The sequence below is a fragment of the Rattus norvegicus genome, chromosome 5 (genome assembly GCF_036323735.1).
Source record: "Rattus norvegicus strain BN/NHsdMcwi chromosome 5, GRCr8, whole genome shotgun sequence".
In the NCBI taxonomy this organism is placed as follows: domain Eukaryota; kingdom Metazoa; phylum Chordata; class Mammalia; order Rodentia; family Muridae; genus Rattus; species Rattus norvegicus.
Genome location: NC_086023.1, coordinates 83,670,418 through 83,691,226, shown reverse-complemented (window position 1 = coordinate 83,691,226; position 20,809 = coordinate 83,670,418). Strand labels below are relative to the sequence as shown.

The following is a 20,809-nucleotide window of genomic DNA, read 5'->3' as shown; positions in this document are numbered from 1 at the left end:
CAGCCTAGAGTAAAGTGGAAAGGTCAAAGGAGAGCTGACTGGAGTCTCTGCTGTAAAAAGCAATGACCTCTATGATTTGCTGATTTCAAGAATGAAGGACCATATCCCAGTCCTTTGAACACGTTGTTGTTTATTTTTCTTGTCTTCTGGGTTGTTTTACTACATTTGCATGATTGTAGAGTCCTGCCTGTTTTTGTCAATGCCTCTGCAGCTCCCCAAGAACAGCTGCTGTCCTTTCCCCAGTGGGGCATTCAGAAGGATCCTGTAGCTTTGCAGCCTCAGCCTTCTGTGCAGTCTGGTCCAAGTGCAGGGCCCAGTCAGCCAAAGTCTTCCTGGCTGCCTCTGCATCCCTAACTAGAAGGGTGAATGACAAGTCCTGAAGATTCCTCTTATCCCATTCATGTTCTTCATACATAGGGCAGGGGTCATCCCTCTTACTGCCTACTCTTCATGGACTCACTGACTGTTTCTCTGAGTCACACTGCCCCAAACCAGGCGTAGGAATGAAATAAGGTAATGCAGTTATTATGGGCTTAAGAGAAGTTTGTTCTTTCCTCTCTCTTCTTACTTTTCCTAGCTCTTGGAATTACAGACTGCAAAACCGGGAAAGAGCCACAGATAATATACTATTCATCAGCATCTCTTAAGGAGAAATGCAGGCTCAAAGAAGGGGTTGAATACAGTCCACAGTCACATGAAACAGACAGGATAAAGTTTTGTCTCAGCTCCATGGTTCTCTACCACTAAAGAACTACGTAATCATATATCAACTGACTGGTTTCAGAATGTAAACACTGTTCAGCACACAGGAATCATTAGTTTAGAGCTTCGAGGAGTCAGTGCTGGCTTTGGTCAGCTTGTGGATGGTACAGACAAAAATCCGAAGTTGGGAACACATTGTGGAAAAGATGCAATGGATTTGCATTTTCTATCGACGTTGTTTTCCTGGCTTCAGAGAATTAACTTATTTTTATAGAGACTGGAGAGCTGGGGATAGAGAAGTGCTGTGAGGACGAAATATGACAATGAAGGGTATTTAAGGAGCTCTTCCATCACAGTGATTGCGACACATTTTGCACAACAGAAGCTGGAGAGACTGTGGGTGCAAAACAATGTGGATTTTGCAACTACCTTTTGTGTCCTCTGTGGGAACAGGGGCGTGGGAAAGGCTAATGTCCCCCTCCCATCACCAGTCCTCTTCCCTTCCTTGCCCCCAGGTGTACAGGGTAGGGCAGAAATGCCACACAGAGGGGCTTCACTCTTCAGAGCCCACCAAAATGCCAGCTCTCCCTCTGGATTTTATTGAACAAACATGAGAGACAGTGACTCTGGAACATTTCCTGTTGCAGGTCCTCAGAATCCTACATGGTGACACTAAGTATGAATATGTTCTTAGCCCTAGATTATCTCTGAGATTTCTTCCACTTCTGACTTTTAAGAGCAATAGACAGCTTTGTGTACACAGAGGTACCACCATTGTGGTTGGAAGGTGACAGTTGGTAACAGTCCTCACTGTTACATTAACTTTGTCCAGTGAATGTCATGCAAGGTCACTTTCACCTACACTATAGTACTTCAGCCTCACGATTACCCCTATGGGTAGATGTCATCACCGACATCTTCCTAAATAGGAAACCGAGACTCTGAAAAGTGAAAGGACTCATGGAAGGACATAATCTCAGAATCAATAATGTGGACATTGAAGCCCAAGATTAGCATTTTCCCCAAATTCCTTCTTCCAAATAAATAATGTCCTCTCATGGCAAGAATTGAACAGTATTAACAGATAACAGATCATAGATGTGACGCAGTGAAAACACAAACTCTTCCACCTCTGGGGAAATATCAGGAACTAGGCCCACAGAACATGTGGGGATTTCACTCATTAAAATACACAGTGAACTGGAATGAAGCAAATGGTAGTCACATCATCATCAATTGGGGAGGATCACGTCACCTGCCAAGTCTCCACCATCAAAATAGATACTAAGAACCAAGAATTGATATACCTGCCCTGTCTTTGTTCAGATGGGGATGTTGCAGCCTAGAGCAGAAAATTGCTATTTCGAGTTCACTTTCTATCCTGCCATCATTTCAGTAGTTGCAGGACAGGTGAAAGGAGGGGTCCTTTCTACTTTCTAGTAATTGACTCCAACATTCAAGGACTTTTGGTTCTCTCTATCTTGAAGGACAAACTGACCAGAAATCAGAGAATGGAAACTGAAGGAACAGGTAGAAATTAACAGCAGCAGCAGCAGTGGCTATTCAGACTCTCTGTCTCCACTTACTACAAATGATCCAGGGTAAGGAGGCCCTGGTCGCTTACCTCTGCTCAGCAGGGCTGTAGGTCTCTCCTCTCTGGCAGCTGCTCAGGGTGACGGGGTCAAAGTTGTCGAAGGATCGGAGGGCCACCCCCGAGATGGCGACCAGGGGCGAACTGAAGCTCACATGTACCGCCTGGCTGTGGTAGAAGGGCTGGCTGAGGTCATGGACCACAGGGATAATCAGGGGATTGTTTCTGCAGCTCAAGACATGGAGGCCTGTCAGGGGAGACAGAGGGCCGAGGGGCCAGGCTCATTACTCAAGGCCAGTCACGCCCTCCCCTACGGGCCCTTCCCGAAGCCCCCAGACCCTTTCATGTCACTCCACAAAAGCACCATTGGGCGGCCAAGGAGGATTTTGAGTTTGATTGAAAGTTTCTTTGTCTGCCTTTTTTCTTGCTTCCAAATCTTTCCAATCCCCCTGCCTCCCTGGCCCCTAAGCTTTCCTTCACCTAATGCCCACAGTCTCTCCCTCCCCCAAACGGCCACCCTCAGCCAAGCATCTATGGCTCTCCCTCCCTCCCACGTTGCTTCAGGACTTGAAGGTTTGAGCTTTCTGTGTTCATGCTGCTTGCCTGGGCTCTCAAAGATTGGAGAAATAATTCATAAGAGCAAGCCCTTCCCAGAGTAAGAAGCTCACTGTTAACGCTCATCAGCAGGCCTGTGAGCAACTCTGGGTGGGAAGGACCTCTGCCTGATCTTCAAGGATGGAAACCGGGGTGCACAGACAAGCACAGCATGGTTGCAGCACCAAATACAAGTAGAACTCAAATTTGGCTCAGACAAGTCTTTCATGTTTTATTGTTCCTTTCCTCGGGGTTAGGAAGGGAGGGATGGTAGCATAGAGAAAAGACACATGGTTTGCACAGAGTAAGGAGAGGATTGGGCAAGTGGGATAGAGTGGGGAGGTCAAAAGCGGGCTTCAGTGTTTAGTTACTTGTTGGTGACGGAATTCTAGCAAGTTCTTAAACCTTCATTTCTACATTGTAAAAGTAGCATGGTCTTGACCATGTGCTGACAGATGGGAGAGTTCTCCTTGTGGGAGGAGGAAGTCCTGGGCCCATCAGGTGTCCTTTTTCTGCTTTACACTCTTAATGACACTAAGCCTCTGCTCAGTAGTCTGGAGGCAGAGAACAGGACGATCCGGTGGGAAGAGAGAGGAAACCGTCAAAGCCTTAGATAACAACAATGGGATCCAACGACCTTCTGGCAAGCCTGACATTTCCACTGTCTGCTCCTCACCCTATGCAGTGCCAGGATAACTATGAAAATATTTGCTTGTAAGTTTGGGAAATTTCCCAGGAATCCAGAGAAGTCCTAAGGGATTTTTCTTTCTCTTTCTTCAAGATATGTTTTCCCTTTGCCTTAAAACTACTAAATAAATAAACATGTAAACAAAACAACAAAGTTCTTTTTGCTTCTTTGGCTTTCATTTGACCCAGAAGTGACCCTTTGTCTGCTTGCTCCTTCAGAGTTTTGAAATGGGTTCTCCTACACAATGATGTGCACATGGCTTTGAAGTGCCAATCCAAGCCTCACCCAGAATTCCAAACACTTGCAATAAATGCCCAAAGTTCTCCAGAATTGATGGCTAGAGTAATGTGTAACAATATTCTTAATGAGACGAGGACATGGTGCCAACTTTTACACTAGGAGTGGTCATAGTAGTGACAGCTAATGTCTCCTCTAACCACATGGTACATCTCTCAATGCAATCCAAGAACACCAGGCTTTTCGTAGGGTGCCTTTTCAAAGTGAGTTAACAATAAATATGGGATTCAAACTTTGAATCTTAATTTTAGAGTCACTCCTCTGCTCATACAAAAACAAAAATAAATGTGCTTAGATGGTACAATGTCAGGAGCACAAAGGACCTAGACCTCACAGATACCAGGAGGGAAAGCAGAAAATGTTAAACATGCAGTGTTGTCTGTTCAAAGGAAGAGACATGTAACCTGTTCTACATCCGAAGGCTGGGAATGAAGGCTGCTAATAGCCTAGGTAATTTTTGTGCCATCTCTGTGGTCAGTTCATTCCTAGCTCCCCAAAACTCCCACAACCAGGGCCAGAGGTGGCTATTAACCTGAATGACTATACTATTTGTTTGACTGAGGGCACAGCACGTCCTCTCCTAGACCCACAAGATAATACATGTAGCCCATCTCCAGAACCTAGCTTCATTGAAGAAGTAATATTTGTTTGAGAAAGGATTCCATGTGATTGTGCAGAGGGGATTGTGTTACACAAGGAAACTTTTTTTTTAAATTTATTTAATACTTAATAATAATTCTTTGGTTTCCGGGCAAACATCCCCCTCCCCCCTCCCCTTCCTTATGGGTGTTCCCCTACCAACCCTCCCCCCATTGCCGCCCTCCCCCCAACAGTCTAGTTCACTGGGGGTTCACTCTTAGCAGGACCCAGGGCTTCCCCTTCCACTGGTGCTCTTACTAGGATATTCATTGCTACCTATGGGGTCAGAGTCCAGGGTACAAGGAAACTTTTTAATCCAAATTGTACAGTACTTAAATACACCTAAATAAAGTGCTTGATGTCAGACACTAGAAGACTGAACCAACACTGTGCACTGAGTCATGTTGAATTGGATTTCCTTCCAGCTGGTAAAAGTTGTCACTGTTTGCTCAGATGTTTGCAGCAACCTCCAGAGGACAAGTGAATACCTCTCATGCCCTTGCTCCCCAGTAAGCAGGACCTGTCCTCTCACTTACTTCTCAAACCCCAAAGCTAATTGAAAGTTTTCTATTATCTGTGTCCACATGTATATCCCTTGGAAAATATGCCAAATACACAACCATTATTGAGATTTTCCAAGACATCTAGAGATATGATTCTAAAACCTGATTTCTCTCAGTTCCAGTTTGCTGTGTCCTATGTTCTCCTATTGTTTTGCAATTGTTTTTAAATGATGACATATGGTGGGGAAATGGGCTTGCTTAGTCTCCTTCTCAGAGTCCTTTGAGGATTCTCTGGATGCCTACGTTTAAAGACATGTAATGAAGCAAGCCAATGAAGTTCAAGTTTTGCCACTGAATCATTATCTTTATATTTGCCCAATTTGGATACACAAAGAACTGTTGATTAAAGTGATTCCAAATAGAAAAGAGTCAAAGAAATGAAGGGAAAGAAGATCTTTCTTGAAATGGAGGGGGAGGGGGTAACCGCACATAGGAAGAGGAACCCAGTGATGAACCAAGCCCACTATAGCATGCTTGCCTAAATCGTGGCTTTGATCTTTGGTATCAAGCAACTGAACACTGATGGTCTCTTGCTTTTGGTCCCCATAGTATGTCCCATCAGTCACCAGGTGAATAATAACAGCTGCAGCCACCATTGGCTGAGAGAAATATGTCTGAAATAGAGAAGACATGATATAGTCATTAATTTACTCAGCCACATGGTAAAAATAACCTATCATACTAGAGTGAAGCAAAGGAGAATCTTGATTTTTTTTTCAAATTTTTCTCTCAATGGGAAAGGAGGAGGCAGAGGATTCCAGTGCAGAGCCCAGGCCAGAAACCTTGCTTCAGACTAAGCTTTACCCTGCTCTTTTGTGAGTCTGGTAGATGCCTGGAACATTCTGAGCCTAACTTAGTTCCTTCATAGTTGATTAAAGGAAGTGGCTCATAGGGTCACTGTGAAGTTCTATTAAGACAAAGGGAATATAGTGTCTAGCACAAGGATAGTACATAGTGAAATTTCACATGGACATCAAACACATTGTAGGTTTATTACCCATCACTTATCTCCACTCTTCTGTCTACTAGGTCCCAACATGATAAAGCCAAATAAGGCATGGTCCTGGAAATTCTGTGAACCATGGGGCTTAAAGTATGCCAATGACACATAAATAAAAAATAAACCCAGTTCACAGTCTGTACCCAAGAAGGTGAAGCCACACAAAGATGTGAAACACCAGGAGAAGGTTACTGTTTAATGAGTGACCAAGCATACACAAAGCTACAAAGAGGCCAATGTTCACTTCTTTCTCTGGGTCAGTGTAGACTCCATGAAGAAAGAGATTATGATTTTAGAACTTTGAATAATAAGTAATAGGCAGATTTCAAATTCTCTGCAATATAAACATTCAATGAGGCATCCTATGAGCAATTATGGGATTTGGTTGTAGAAGGCATCCCATGAATATGTTTCAGTTTCCTGTCTTTACAAATTCACAGTCTTGGAGGGTGGAAAGAACATCTTGAGAAAAAGTCATTAGAGTGGTTAGTACATCCTTGAAGCAAGACCTATACATCACGCCTCTCAAAATCAGGAGAGCTCTTACCTGGAGCCAGAATGTGGTCTGAGGCAGCTGATAGTATGGGTAATTGATGGTGCAAGGATACCAAGCATGCTGGGAAATGCCTTCACTGAGATCTATCACCTTGGTTCGACACACCTGGCAAAAGATGGAGGAAAAAGATGTTTCAAGGGTGCTGAGAATTCAGCTAAAGTTAATGAACCTTTAGCATTCATGTGCTTGGTTGGTAGTGGAATAGAAAGCAGGAGTGAATAGATTGAAGCTGCTCCAGAAACTCACACTTTATTGTTGAAATAATCCCCAATGCTGGAAAAGAAAGGACGCATGACATATTTCAGTGGCAGAATGACAGTGACATTCTCATGGGAACAAATCCTGAAGGAGTTGACATTGAATCTGGTCCTGGAAGGCATTGTAAGAAGAAATAGAAGGGAAGGTTCAAAAGAAAACAGAGTCCTAAGTTGTTATAAATTACCCAGCGATCAGAAAGCTCGAGGAAAGCTGTGAAGATGAGTGTTGTGAGATTGCTCTTACTGAATTCTCAAAGCCATGTGGTGTATTGTGACCATAAAATTGGGCTCATAGCTTCACAATGACAGAAAAGTACTGAGTATGAACTCTGGTTTCTATGCTATCATGAAAAGTCAGCTCCATGGAATCCTTCCTCTCCTTCTTCTTCCTCCCTCTTCCCTACACCCCACTGCCCTCTTTCTCCCAATGATGTTAATATTAAAGTGTTACAATTATCAAGAAGAATGCATGCATGGGCATGTTTTTTCTTTTAATTAGTGGAGTTTCTCATGTATCCAACTGTCATTCCATTTACCAAGTTATTTGATTCATTCAAATGTTATGTACTAAAAACTATGTATCAAGAACTAGGGAGCACAAGCTACATAAAATTAAGGTGGAGAGCAGACATAGCATCAAAATATCAATCAAGTAATCCCTCACACGTGTGCAAACTGACCAAGTTCAGTGTGAGGAAAGGGGTGAAAAGGGGAGCTGTTGAGATTGGCCAGATGTTTGGCAGAAGATTATCCTGAATTAACACTTTTCCTCTGATCTGCAATGTGACTCTTCTCGCAGAACTTCCATGTGCTCTTGGGCCTACTATTTTACAGCTCCAGGTCATAGTCTAGTTCTTTGAGAAGTAAAGCAGACCTATAAAGTTCAGAAGATCTTAAAAGCTCTAGAAATAAACAGGAAGACAATCTAATGTCAATCAAACTAAACTGCACACACACAATAAACAAAACAAAGAGCAAAATAAATAGTTCTTAATCAAATATGTCCAGTTCTTTAATATATGTACATATATGCATGCATATCTGGAGATAGTCTTGGTGTTCAACTTTTGGGGATAGGATGCAAAAGTGAGAAATATTCTTACGGTTGAATGACACAGAGCAAAAGAATATTAAAATGAATTCAATTAGATTCATGTGAGCCCAGATCAAACAAAATGAAAAGTTAGTGGTGAATTGTATGACACCTACATGGACCCATGGCAACAATCAGTGAAAAGGAGAAATGACACGTAAATGTCTAAGCTCATTCTAACATATTTGTTAAAACCATACATTAAAAGCTCTGTATGTGACCAGAGGTTAGTATAGATTGCACACATCAAGAGAAAACATGCATTGAATGCTAAGGTGTCAGCTGAAACGGTGTCAAGGAAGTGGAGGAAAATGTGTGGAATCTTATGTGCAGTGGATTATTACAGAAAGAAGAAAGAAGCAAGAAAGACAAGATACACACAAGAATCAATTTAGGTACTGCGCACACTAGTTACAATGCATATACTTGACAAACATCACTGATTTGTTTACATTATTTCATTTAGATCATGAATTAAAAGGATATAAAACTCTTTAGTCCTTGCTTACCACTTGTAATTATAGCTAGTTAGAAATCTGAAGTAAAACCAGTTGAGGCACAGGGTTCAAAGCCAGCCTGGATTATGTAGCATAGATGTTCCTTGTTTTTTCAAACCCAATGAATACAATCACCAAAATATCAGCTTATAAAGCCATGGAAATAGATGTAAAACTATTGGTATTAACTCCCTTTAACACTGTGCTTTAGGACTGGACTAAGTCAGGTTCTTCTGAAAAACCTAACCTGTCTTTACCTGAGCATCACCAAACCTTCTTTTAATATGCCAAGAATCCCACCTATGCACATGCTCAGTTCCGAGTGTTCCTCTTTCCATCATATCTTGGGATAGTTCTCAGAAAATGTCAAGTCTTTGGTTGATTGCTCATCTCTAAAGAAGACTTTTATACCACACAACTCCTAAGGCTCAGGGAACATACAGAAGTGGAAGTAGAAAAAAAATGTGAGAGCCCAAAACAGGGAGAATAGCTGCAAACTGCAATTGTCAATTTTGAATTCTCAGCAGCTTTGGATACCTGCACTGGATGTACACCTGATTAGGTCTTTCAACAGTCTGTTATGGAAGGAAGAGCTCATTGCTCTCTACCGCTCTTTGATAACATATTGGCCATTAGTAAGTTCTGAGGTAAGTATGGTCCTTGCGTTCAGTTAACATACCCACTGGTGGAACCACCAGGTACCAATGGACAGTTCAAATGGCTCATAGATGTAGTCATATAGTCAACCCTGGTTAAGTTGAGGATCACAAAACCAAAGATATGAATATGAGACAAGAGTACATAGGAAAGAGTGATAGTTGATGGTGGAGGAGGAATATAAGAGATTCAGGGTTAAGAGTAATTTGAATTGTAATGAATTTTACTGAAAGGAATGTATTTCTCATGCTGACTATTCAGTCTCTAATTAATAAATTTAGGCATTGTTTCTGTTCTTTACACTTACGCCGATAAGCTGTTGTAACCACATATGTTCATATAGCATCTGACTCCCATTAAAAATGTTTTGGTCTAAAAAAAGAGTAATCTGAATACATTATATACATGTATAAAATTAACAAGGAACAAAGTAACTAAATAAAAAATAAGAAGAAAACATCAAGTATCTGTTCAATTTACAGAAATGACACATTAAACAATGTTCAGACAAAACACATCTTGAACTGTAATAGTGACAGGCACTAAGTGATTCTACCTTTTAATAAAAATCATGGAGTAAGTTCATATTTGAGATTGCAAAGGGGCTGGGGATTTAGCTCAGTGGTAGGGGCTGGGGATTTAGCTCAGTGGTAGGGGCTGGGGATTTAGCTCAGTGGTAGAGCGCTTACCTAGGAAGCACAAGGCCCTGGGTTCGGTCCCCAGCTCCGAAAAAAAGAACCAAAAAAAAAAAAAAAGAGAGATTGCAAAGAAAATGCAGAAAGCCATGTGCACACTACACTTGGCTTACCCTCGTGTTACTATCCCCATCAATTCATTTTGGAAATCTCAGAGGAAGATAAACCACTTACACAACATTAACAAACATCAAATATCACCCAGAAGTTCAGTAGCAGACTTTAGACTAAGTAGACCTACTTCTAGTGAATGTTGGCTCAAAAACAGAGGGAGAATTAGGTCCTGCCTCTATGGACTTCTCTATGCATTTGAATAATGTATACGCCATAGACACAAAGGTGTCTAATCAATGATTCTCAACACCTGGTGTCAGATTGGATGTCAACTTAATATCAACTGAGTGAACCTTTTGTCTTCTATTGCCTTATAATATTTCATGCAAGAAAATTACTTAATTGTTTCATAAACATCAAAAAGTATCAAAACCATCAATTGCCAAAATTCCTTGCTGGGTCTGAGAGTCAGTGAGACCTGGGAATGCAATATTGGTTTCTTAAATATCACAGGGGATTTTTAGAAAGTACAAAGGTGCCAAGAATCACCTATCCCATTGTGCAAAATTAGACACAGATGCTGAGGATAAAACATAGTTAGTTTCACAGTCTAGTAGACAGTTTTTCAGCTTTTTTATTTTTCTCAAAACAACTGGGAGCAGGCTTAGGCAGAGCAGCTGGTAAACTGTGCTGTGACTTAGAACAGTATGAGACTTTGCACAAACCATCTATGGCATTTCAAAGCCTGGCCAGCTATCATTTGGAATGCACTCTCCTTGCATTCTTAGCTGCCTGTCTCCCCACAGAGTGTGGTGGAGCAGAACTCTGAGCTTCGAGCTGGGGGTCTTATCTCTGCATCTAAAGCATCCATGCTCAGAGAACTGGCCAACATGAACAAAACCTTCTTATTACTTAAGCATGATTTCCTCTTCTCTCTTCAGCTTTATCAGGACTAGATAGGTTCTTAGTGGAACATGGTGCTGTTATTTTGTTCTCTTGTTTTGTTGTGTGTTTTTGTCAGACTGGCTGTAATCCCAATCAGGACAGTCAAACTAAATCAGAAAGGAACAAACAAAACCAGTTGAATTTTACCCAAAGTGCTCAGTTGATCTTGAAATCATTTGTTCCTGGGAGGGTGGAGAGAAAAGGAGACTCAAATTCTTCAGGGCCTCCTGTTTTTATGGGCACTGTCCAAACTTATCTGTTTAGCAACCTAAACTGATGAGCACAGATATGGGCATGTTGGGCTCACCTGCGCTGAACAACAGAGAACCCTGTGAAAGCACAAGGTTGAACACTGATGCTATGGGGATATTTTCTTTTTATCCATGCACTTTTATTTGGCTCCTTCAAGAAGAAAAGCAAGTCCTACTATACAAAGATTACTGAACACGAATAAATTTAGTGAATAAATTGGTGGAGTTCACATACATTCCACACCATCACAGACTCTTAAATCATCTCTACCACCATTCTAAGCATCTCTGTTCTCGCTCATCTTCACCATGCCTCCATTTCCCCCAGTATGACTGGATCTATGTGCTTTACAGTCTTTCTCAATATTCCAAGCCCAACCCAACTTTTACATCTCTGAAATCTAATGAGGAGCCCTTCTGTTCTTCCTCTGACTTTCTAATCTTACAGAGCAAAGTTTAATGATTGTGGCTGTCACTGGCTCTCTCATGCTAGAGATGTCAGGTAACTGTCCACAGTAACACTCATTCCTGTCACAGTACTGTGAAGAAGACCTGTTGTCTTATCTTCCAACTTTGACTTTGCTGTGGAAGATAGTAAGGATGTTCTGGAGAACCTGGCTTTACGTTTTCAGAGAGAGAGAGATAAAGTAGCACTTCTCTGGAGCTCAATTGTTTTGTAGTTCCCACTCCTATGTTCATTGAAGCATTATTTCTAATGGATGAAATGTATCAACATACATGCCTATAAACAGGTGGATGTGTAAAAACATCATGGTATGTACATGTAATAGAATGTTAGAAAACCATGCCGCCTTCAATAAAAAGTAAACCATGAGGATATAATACTTAGTGAAATAAACCTGGTACAATAGTGGCACGACTATTATAGGTATAACCACTTCATGACTGAGTTAGATGCCTATCCACAGGTGAGAATTCGTGTCTGCTACTGTACCTGTCAAGAGCCAGAGGATGAAGAGACTTCCTGTGACCATAGGACATATATATGACATATAGGCCACAGGATATAATCTATACTGTAATTTTGCTAAATTTTGCTAAAATTGCCTTATAAATATTTATGTTTATACCACTAGTAATAGTAATGTTTTCAGTCTTGCTCAGTGAAGCTTCCCTTTTGCAGTGAATAGTGATTGATGCAGAGACTCACAACTGGTCAGCATGCAAAGAAGAAACAAATATTGGATGTTCTGACCTAAACTGGAATCTTAAGCATCCCCTCTGAGGTTCATAGAAGAGTGAGTAGAAAGAATAAGAATTTGGGGAGAAGTTCTGCATAGCTGACTTCTGGATATGATACAGCCATTGGATCTATAAACTTACTGCAGCTGTGGTTACCTTCATAATTTCTCCATGCTAGATACTGAACATTACATTGCTATCTTATGCCGAGAAAAGGCTTGTGGAATCCTACCCCTCACTAAAGGATTGTGGAAATTTTATGGAGGCTGGTAGAAAAAGTGTCATTTTCTTTTATGTATCACACTGGCAAGTCATCATGTTCAAGTAAATAACCTCCCACTGATACTCATGCAAGTAACCTTCATTACATTAGATGAGAAACAAAAGAAAACACATAAAATAGGATAGGACTTTCTTGTTCAGTGAGAGAGTGGGGAAATAAAAGAGGAGAATTCAGGTTAAATGACCAGATATCAATATGTATTTGTATGAAACTGTCAAAGAATAAAAGTAATTTAAAAATTACAAATAAATAAGTCTGTCACAGACAAATAAATACCACAGTCTCCACACAAATGAGACACATAAACTAGATTCAAAGACTCAAAGACGCAGTGGTAGGTGCAAAGGATTGGGGGAAAAGGGCATGACTAGTTGCACATATGAGGGCTTGTACTTCGGTTAAGCAAGAAAAGACTTAAAGGCCTGTTGCTTACCAACATACCTGTAGTTAACAATCCCATAGTATGCATTATAGATTGCCAAGAGGCATGATCATCTGGTGGGCTCCTAATGTAATAAAATGAAATATTGAAAAAAGAAGCCAGGTGTGACTAAAAGTTATATTGACGAATGTATAAATATGGTACTAAATAAAATTTGCTTAGAGATTTTTAAATATTGGTACTAGACAAACATCAAGTGTGATTTGGTTAGCAAGCTTTCTCTGGTCTTTTCAGGGTTTGACAAGGATACAGAATTGTCATTTTTCTTGGATCACAGACTGAAAATGCACTTCCACATTTAGACTTCTGGAAGCCTTCTACTCTAAGGAGTAAAATGACTGTTCATATTTTTGCTCTCTTGACTGTACTGTTTATTCTCTCTCTCTCTCTCTCTCTCTCTCTCTCTCTCTCTCTCTCTCTTTCTCTGTGTGTGTGTGTGTGTGTGTGTTGTGTTGTGTGGTAATCATTTGATTATTTTTTCCACTGCTGAGAATCTAATCCACAATCTTTCAAGCATCCTACCCATGAGCTGTTTGCCTAGCACTATGCATTTTTATTTATAATTTTCTAATTAGGCTTAGAAGAGTTCCCTAAGAGAGAATTCTCTCTTCAGTAAGCAAGAGATTGGAGATTCCCTGCACAATGACGTGCAGGTGGTAGGAGGCAAAGTTGTCCTGAAAATGCAAACTTCCATCTTCTAGCTTTAGTACATGTGTTCTGGGTCCTCTTGATTCTGATGTTGGTGTAAAGAAAAATCTTTGATGATGAGACATTAACTTCTTTTCCTAAAATAGCATGACAGACAGAGCAGACAGGAATTCTGAGGCTCACAATACCCCCTGTTATAGGAAGCTCAGTGCAGGTAGCTGCCCTCTTTCCTTTATAGTACTTGAAGGAACTAAGGGACAAGTGTCTACTGCTCATGACCTTTAAGAGACTCTACCCTTTAGCATAACCTTTACACTCTCCATCACATGTGTTTATTTAGTCAATAGGCACACTGCACCACATCTGGATGGATTACTATGAAATAGTTCTCCAACAGGCAGCTTCTTTATCTTTAGCGGATAGTGGTTTCATTGAATGTCTGCTAAGGGCACTGGAAGCTTACAGACATCCAAAATAATCCTTTCCACCTAGGGTTCCATTTATTCCTCACAAGGCTGGAATCCTTATCCAGTATTTATCATGATGAAACTGAGGCAATGAACAATGCTTTCAAGATCACATGCTCACTTGAATGTAGAGCTGGGATGCATACATTGATTTCTCTGACTTTACACTGTGAAGTTAATAGAAAAACAACATAACTGTTGCTTGGGTTTGACACAACCTTCAGCTTCCCTTAATGGGAAAAAGGCTTGGCTGAACACTATTTTTATCCTTGGTCACTCTATAGTGACACACACACACACACACACACACACACACACACACACACACCTGTTTTAAATAGAAAAACTAATCACATCACCTGCTACTTCTGGTCTACCCCATGCCCAGTGGGAGGAGATTTGCCTAGATGTAGCTGCTAAAGGCTTTGAAAGCAGTTTCAGCAGCAGCTGCTTTTTCTTCACCCACAGTGCAGGAGTCCCATGTCCACTATGATACTTTCATGTCAGTCAAAGTCTCATTTTTCCCAAGCATCATGGGCTCCATGCATACTGCCTGTGGTCAGACTCACTCCTGTCTCTGCTTTGCTTGTTTTGTGTAATGCTATACATCTTTTAAAACCTGTCTGGAATAACAAGCCTCTTCTGAGAGCTCACCCAACATCCAGAATTAATTGCTATCTCTTCTGTGTCCACAAGGCTCTTTGAACATAGCTTAGTTATAGCACCTGTCCAGTTAGATTATAGTTATTCAGAGCTGAGTCTTACCCTATAAAGTCTGATGATTTCTAAGTTGAGAATGATATTTTATTTTATTTTATAGTCACATAAATCCCAGTTTATTCCTTAATATCTAGGAAATAAAAGATAGCATAGAAGGCCACAGCAGCAGTAGTGACATACACAGACACCTATTCTAAGTCTTGAATATTTTCAGACTCTTATAAATTTGAACATACTGCTGCATTACTATAATCCCATCATTCAAAAGGCTGAGGTCTGATGCTTGCCAACTCAATGGTAGCCTGAGTTACTAGTGAGTTTGACATTATTTTAGAGGAAACAAAAAAGAAACCAAACCAAACCCTTTATCAGTACCGAATCATATGAGGTAGAGGTGGAGACTAATATGTATACCCCCTTTAGAGACAAGAAAACTGAAGTCCTACATTTTGCCTAAGGTCACAACTAGCTTTTGCTAAAGCCAAGACTCCAATCCAGACTAAGACCATAGATGCTGCTTTGTAAAGGACTTGACTATGCCTAACATTTTGGAGGTTATATTGAGAGAATGGATATATCTATGTCAGATAGAGCTTAAGTCCCAAGCCACATAGACCATGTGTTCAGAATTTCTCCTATTTATTCTTGGTACTCAGAAAATAGAAGTTGTCTCAACAGACCAAACAGGTCTTTACAAGCCGGTTCTGTAGGACTGTGAGCAACAGAAAGAACCTGGATCAAAAAGGAAGAGGTCCCTTCCTAGAACTGATTCAATTGCTTACTTCCTAACAGCATTGACAAGCTGCCAGCTTTAGACTTCCAACCACTTCCAACTGAATTTCATAGCAGAGGGGGTTAACTAAAGCAAAGAAAACCTCACAATGGACCAAGTGACCATCCTGTCAATGTCTGAGAACTTACAGCGCTCATGTCTGTGATACTCAAAGACTAACAGCTAATTTGTAGTTACCATCTCTCTTCTAACAATGACAATCACAAGAGAAGTACAAAGTTTTACTGAAGTCATCCTAGCAATATGTTTTCTGATTTTTGTTTCATTTCTTTTCCCTTTCTGTATTTATTATTGCATGTTGCCAGTGACCTAGAGAAGTTCATCAGCCAGATCTTGAGATTCCAGGATGTCCTTAGAAATAGTTATGCTGTCTCTGCTCCCAGACCCGGTGAGAGAGAGACCCAACCGCCTGGTCAGGTGGGCACTCCTGAGGCTGCAGAGCGGAAGAGACCACCAACACTGCTCACCCCTGCCCACATCCCTGGCCCAAGAGGCAACTGTATAAGGCCTCTGGGCTCCCGTGGGGGAGGGCCCAGGAGCGGCAGGACACCAGCCTGAGACACCACCGGAACCTGAAAGAAACAGACCGGATAAACAGTTCTCTGCACCCAAACCCCGTGGGAGGGAGAGCTAAACCTTCAGAGAGGCAGACAAGCCTGGGAAACCAGAAGAGACTGCTCCCTGCACACATCTCGGACGCCAGAGGAAAAAGCCAAAGACCATCTGGAACCCTGGTGCACTGAAGCTCCCGGAAGGGGCGGCACAGGTCTTCCTGGTTGCTGCCGCTGCAGAGAGCCCCTGGGCAGCACCCCACGAGCGTACTTGAGCCTCAGGACCACAGGTAAGACCAAATTTTCTGCTGCAAGAAAGCTGCCTGGTGAACTCAAGACACAGGCCCACAAGAACAGCTGAAGACCTGTAGAGAGGAAAAACTACACACCCGAAAGCAGAACACTCTGTCCCCATAACTGACTGAAAGAGAGGAAAACAGGTCTACAGCACTCCTGACACACAGGCTTATAGGACAGTCTAGCCACTGTCAGAAATAGCAGAACAAAGTAACACTAGAGATAATCTGATGGCGAGAGGCAAGCGCAGGAACCCAAGCAACAGAAACCAAGACTACATGCCATCATCGGAGCCCAATTCTACCACCAAAACAAACATGGAATATCCAAACACACCAGAAAAGCAAGATCTAGTTTCAAAATCATATTTGATCATGATGCTGGAGGACTTCAAGAAAGACATGAACACACTTAGGGAAACACAGGAAAACATTAATAAACAAGTAGAAGCCTACAGAGAGGAATCGCAAAAATCCCTGAAAGAATTCCAGGAAAACACAATCAAACAGTTGAAGGAATTAAAAATGGAAATAGAAGCAATCAAGAAAGAACACATGGAAACAACCCTGGATATAGAAAACCAAAAGAAGAGACAAGGAGCTGTAGATACAAGCTTCACCAACAGAATACAAGAGATGGAAGAGAGAATCTCAGGAGCAGAAGATTCCATAGAAATCATTGACTCAACTGTCAAAGATAATGTAAAGCAGAAAAAGCTACTGGTCCAAAACATACAGGAAATCCAGGACTCAATGAGAAGATCAAACCTAAGGATAATAGGTATAGAAGAGAGTGAAGACTCCCAGCTCAAAGGACCAGTAAATATCTTCAACAAAATCATAGAAGAAAACTTCCCTAACCTAAAAAAAGAGATAGCCATAGACATACAAGAAGCCTACAGAACTCCAAATAGATTGGACCAGAAAAGAAACACCTCCCGTCACATAATTGTCAAAACACCAAACGCACAAAATAAAGAAAGAATATTAAAAGCAGTAAGGGAAAAAGGTCAAGTAACATATAAAGGGAGACCTTTCAGAATCACACCAGACTTCTCGCCAGAAACTATGAAAGCCAGAAGATCCTGGACTGATGTCATACAGACCCTAAGAGAACACAAATGCCAGCCCAGGTTACTGTATCCAGCAAAACTCGCAATTAACATTGATGGAGAAACCAAGATATTCCATGACAAAACCAAATTTACACAATATCTTTCTACAAATCCAGCACTACAAAGGATAATAAATGGTAAAGCCCACCATAAGGAGGCAAGCTATACCCTAGAAGAAGCAAGAAACTAATCGTCTTGGCAACAAAACAAAGAGAATGAAAGCACACAAACATAACCTCACATCCAAATATGAATATAACGGGAAGCAATAATCACTATTCCTTAATATCTCTCAATATCAATGGCCTCAACTCCCCAATAAAAAGACATAGATTAACAAACTGGATACGCAACGAGGACCCTGCATTCTGCTGCCTACAGGAAACACACCTCAGAGACAAAGACAAACACTACCTCAGAGTGAAAGGCTGGAAAACAACTTTCCAAGCAAATGGTCAGAAGAAGCAAGCTGGAGTAGCCATTCTAATATCAAATAAAATCAATTTCCAACTAAAAGTCATCAAAAAAGATAAGGAAGGACACTTCATATTCATCAAAGGAAAAATCCACCAAGATGAACTCTCAATCCTAAATATCTATGCCCCAAATACAAGGGCACCTACATACGTAAAAGAAACCCTACTAAAGCTCAAAACACACATTGCACCTCACACAATAATAGTGGGAGATTTCAACACCCCACTCTCATCAATGGACAGATCATGGAAACAGAAATTAAACAGTGATGTCGACAGACTAAGAGAAGTCATGAGCCAAATGGACTTAACGGATATTTATAGAACATTCTATCCTAAAGCAAAAGGATATACCTTCTTCTCAGCTCCTCATGGTACTTTCTCCAAAATTGACCATATAATTGGTCAAAAAACGGGCCTCAACAGGTACAGAAAGATAGAAATAATCCCATGCGTGCTATCGGACCACCACGGCCTAAAACTGGTCTTCAATAACAATAAGGGAAGAATGCCCACATATACTTGGAAATTGAACAATGCTCTACTCAATGATAACCTGGTCAAGGAAGAAATAAAGAAAGAAATTAAAAACTTTTTAGAATTTAATGAAAATGAAGATACAACATACTCAAACTTATGGGACACAATGAAAGCTGTGCTAAGAGGAAAACTCATAGCGCTGAGTGCCTGCAGAAAGAAACAGGAAAGAGCATATGTCAGCAGCTTGACAGCACACCTAAAAGCTCTAGAACAAAAAGAAGCAAATACACCCAGGAGGAGCAGAAGGCAAGAAATAATCAAACTCAGAGCTGAAATCAACCAAGTAGAAACAAAAAGGACCATAGAAAGAATCAACAGAACCAAAAGTTGGTTCTTTGAGAAAATCAACAAGATAGATAAACCCTTAGCCAGACTAACGAGAGGACACAGAGAGTGCGTCCAAATTAACAAAATCAGAAATGAAAAGGGAGACATAACTACAGATTCAGAGGAAATTCAAAAAATCATCAGATCTTACTATAAAAACCTATATTCAACAAAATTTGAAAATCTTCAGGAAATGGACAATTTCCTAGACAGATACCAGGTATCGAAGTTAAATCAGGAACAGATAAACCAGTTAAACAACCCCATAACTCCTAAGGAAATAGAAGCAGTCATTAAAGGTCTCCCAACCAAAAAGAGTCCAGGTCCAGACGGGTTTAGTGCAGAATTCTATCAAACCTTCATAGAAGACCTCATACCAATATTATCCAAACTATTCCACAAAATTGAAACAGATGGAGCCCTACCGAATTCCTTCTACGAAGCCACAATTACTCTTATACCTAAACCACACAAAGACACAACAAAGAAAGAGAACTTCAGACCAATTTCCCTTATGAATATCGACGCAAAAATACTCAATAAAATTCTGGCAAACCGAATTCAAGAGCACATCAAAACAATCATCCACCATGATCAAGTAGGCTTCATCCCAGGCATGCAGGGATGGTTTAATATACGGAAAACCATCAACGTGATCCATTATATAAACAAAGTGAAAGAACAGAACCACATGATCATTTCATTAGATGCTGAGAAAGCATTTGACAAAATTCAACACCCCTTCATGATAAAAGTCCTGGAAAGAATAGGAATTCAAGGCCCATACCTGAACATAGTAAAAGCCATATACAGCAAACCAGTTGCTAACATTAAACTAAATGGAGAGAAACTTGAAGCAATCCCACTAAAATCAGGGACTAGACAAGGCTGCCCACTCTCTCCCTACTTATTCAATATAGTTCTTGAAGTTCTAGCCAGAGCAATCAGACAACAAAAGGAGATCAAGGGGCTACAGATCGGAAAAGAAGAGGTCAAAATATCACTATTTGCAGATGACATGATAGTATATTTAAGTGATCCCAAAAGTTCCACCAGAGAACTACTAAAGCTGATAAACAACTTCAGCAAAGTGGCTGGGTATAAAATTAACTCAAATAAATCAGTAGCCTTCCTCTATACAAAAGAGAAACAAGCCGAGAAAGAAATTAGGGAAACGACACCCTTCCTAATAGACCCAAATAATATAAAGTACCTCGGTGTGACTTTAACCAAGCAAGTAAAAGATCTGTACAATAAGAACTTCAAGACTCTGAAGAAAGAAATTGAAGAAGACCTCAGAAGATGGAAAGATCTCCCATGCTCATGGATTGGCAGGATTAATATAGTAAAAATGGCCATTTTACCAAAAGCAATTTACAGATTCAATGCAATCCCCATCAAAATACCAATCCAATTCTTCAAAGAGTTAGACAGAACAATTTGCAAATTCATCTGGAATAACAAAAAACCCAGGATAGCTAAAGCTATCCTCAACAATAAAAGGACTTCAGGGGGAATCACTATCCCTGAACTCAAGCAGTATTACAGAGCAATAGTGATAAAAACTGCATGGTATTGGTACAGAGACAGACAGATAGACCAATGGAATAGAATTGAAGACCCAGAAATGAACCCAAACACCTATGGTCACTTGATTTTTGACAAAGGAGCCAAAACCATCCAATGGAAAAAAGATAGCATTTTCAGCAAATGGTGCTGGTTCAACTGGAGGTCAACATGTAGAAGAATGCAGATCGATCCATGCTTATCACCCTGTACAAAGCTTAAGTCCAAGTGGATCAAGGACCTCCACATCAAACCAGACACACTCAAACTAATAGAAGAAAAACTAGGGAAGCATCTGGAACA

General features: G+C 40.8%; 1 protein-coding gene across 2 annotated transcripts in view; it reads right to left on the bottom strand.

Moving 5' to 3' along the window:
- The window catches only part of Pappa (pappalysin), a 238,007-nt gene that overhangs the window by 60,138 nt on the left and 157,060 nt on the right, over positions 1 to 20,809 (bottom strand). For both annotated transcript variants that reach the window (NM_001401319.1, XM_039109884.2), the window contains 3 exons: positions 6,622 to 6,735; positions 5,553 to 5,688; positions 2,327 to 2,540 (listed from right to left, as the gene is read on the bottom strand). In NM_001401319.1, the coding sequence (NP_001388248.1) occupies positions 2,327 to 2,540; positions 5,553 to 5,688; positions 6,622 to 6,735 (464 nt within the window). The remainder of the gene's footprint in view (positions 1 to 2,326; positions 2,541 to 5,552; positions 5,689 to 6,621; positions 6,736 to 20,809) is intronic.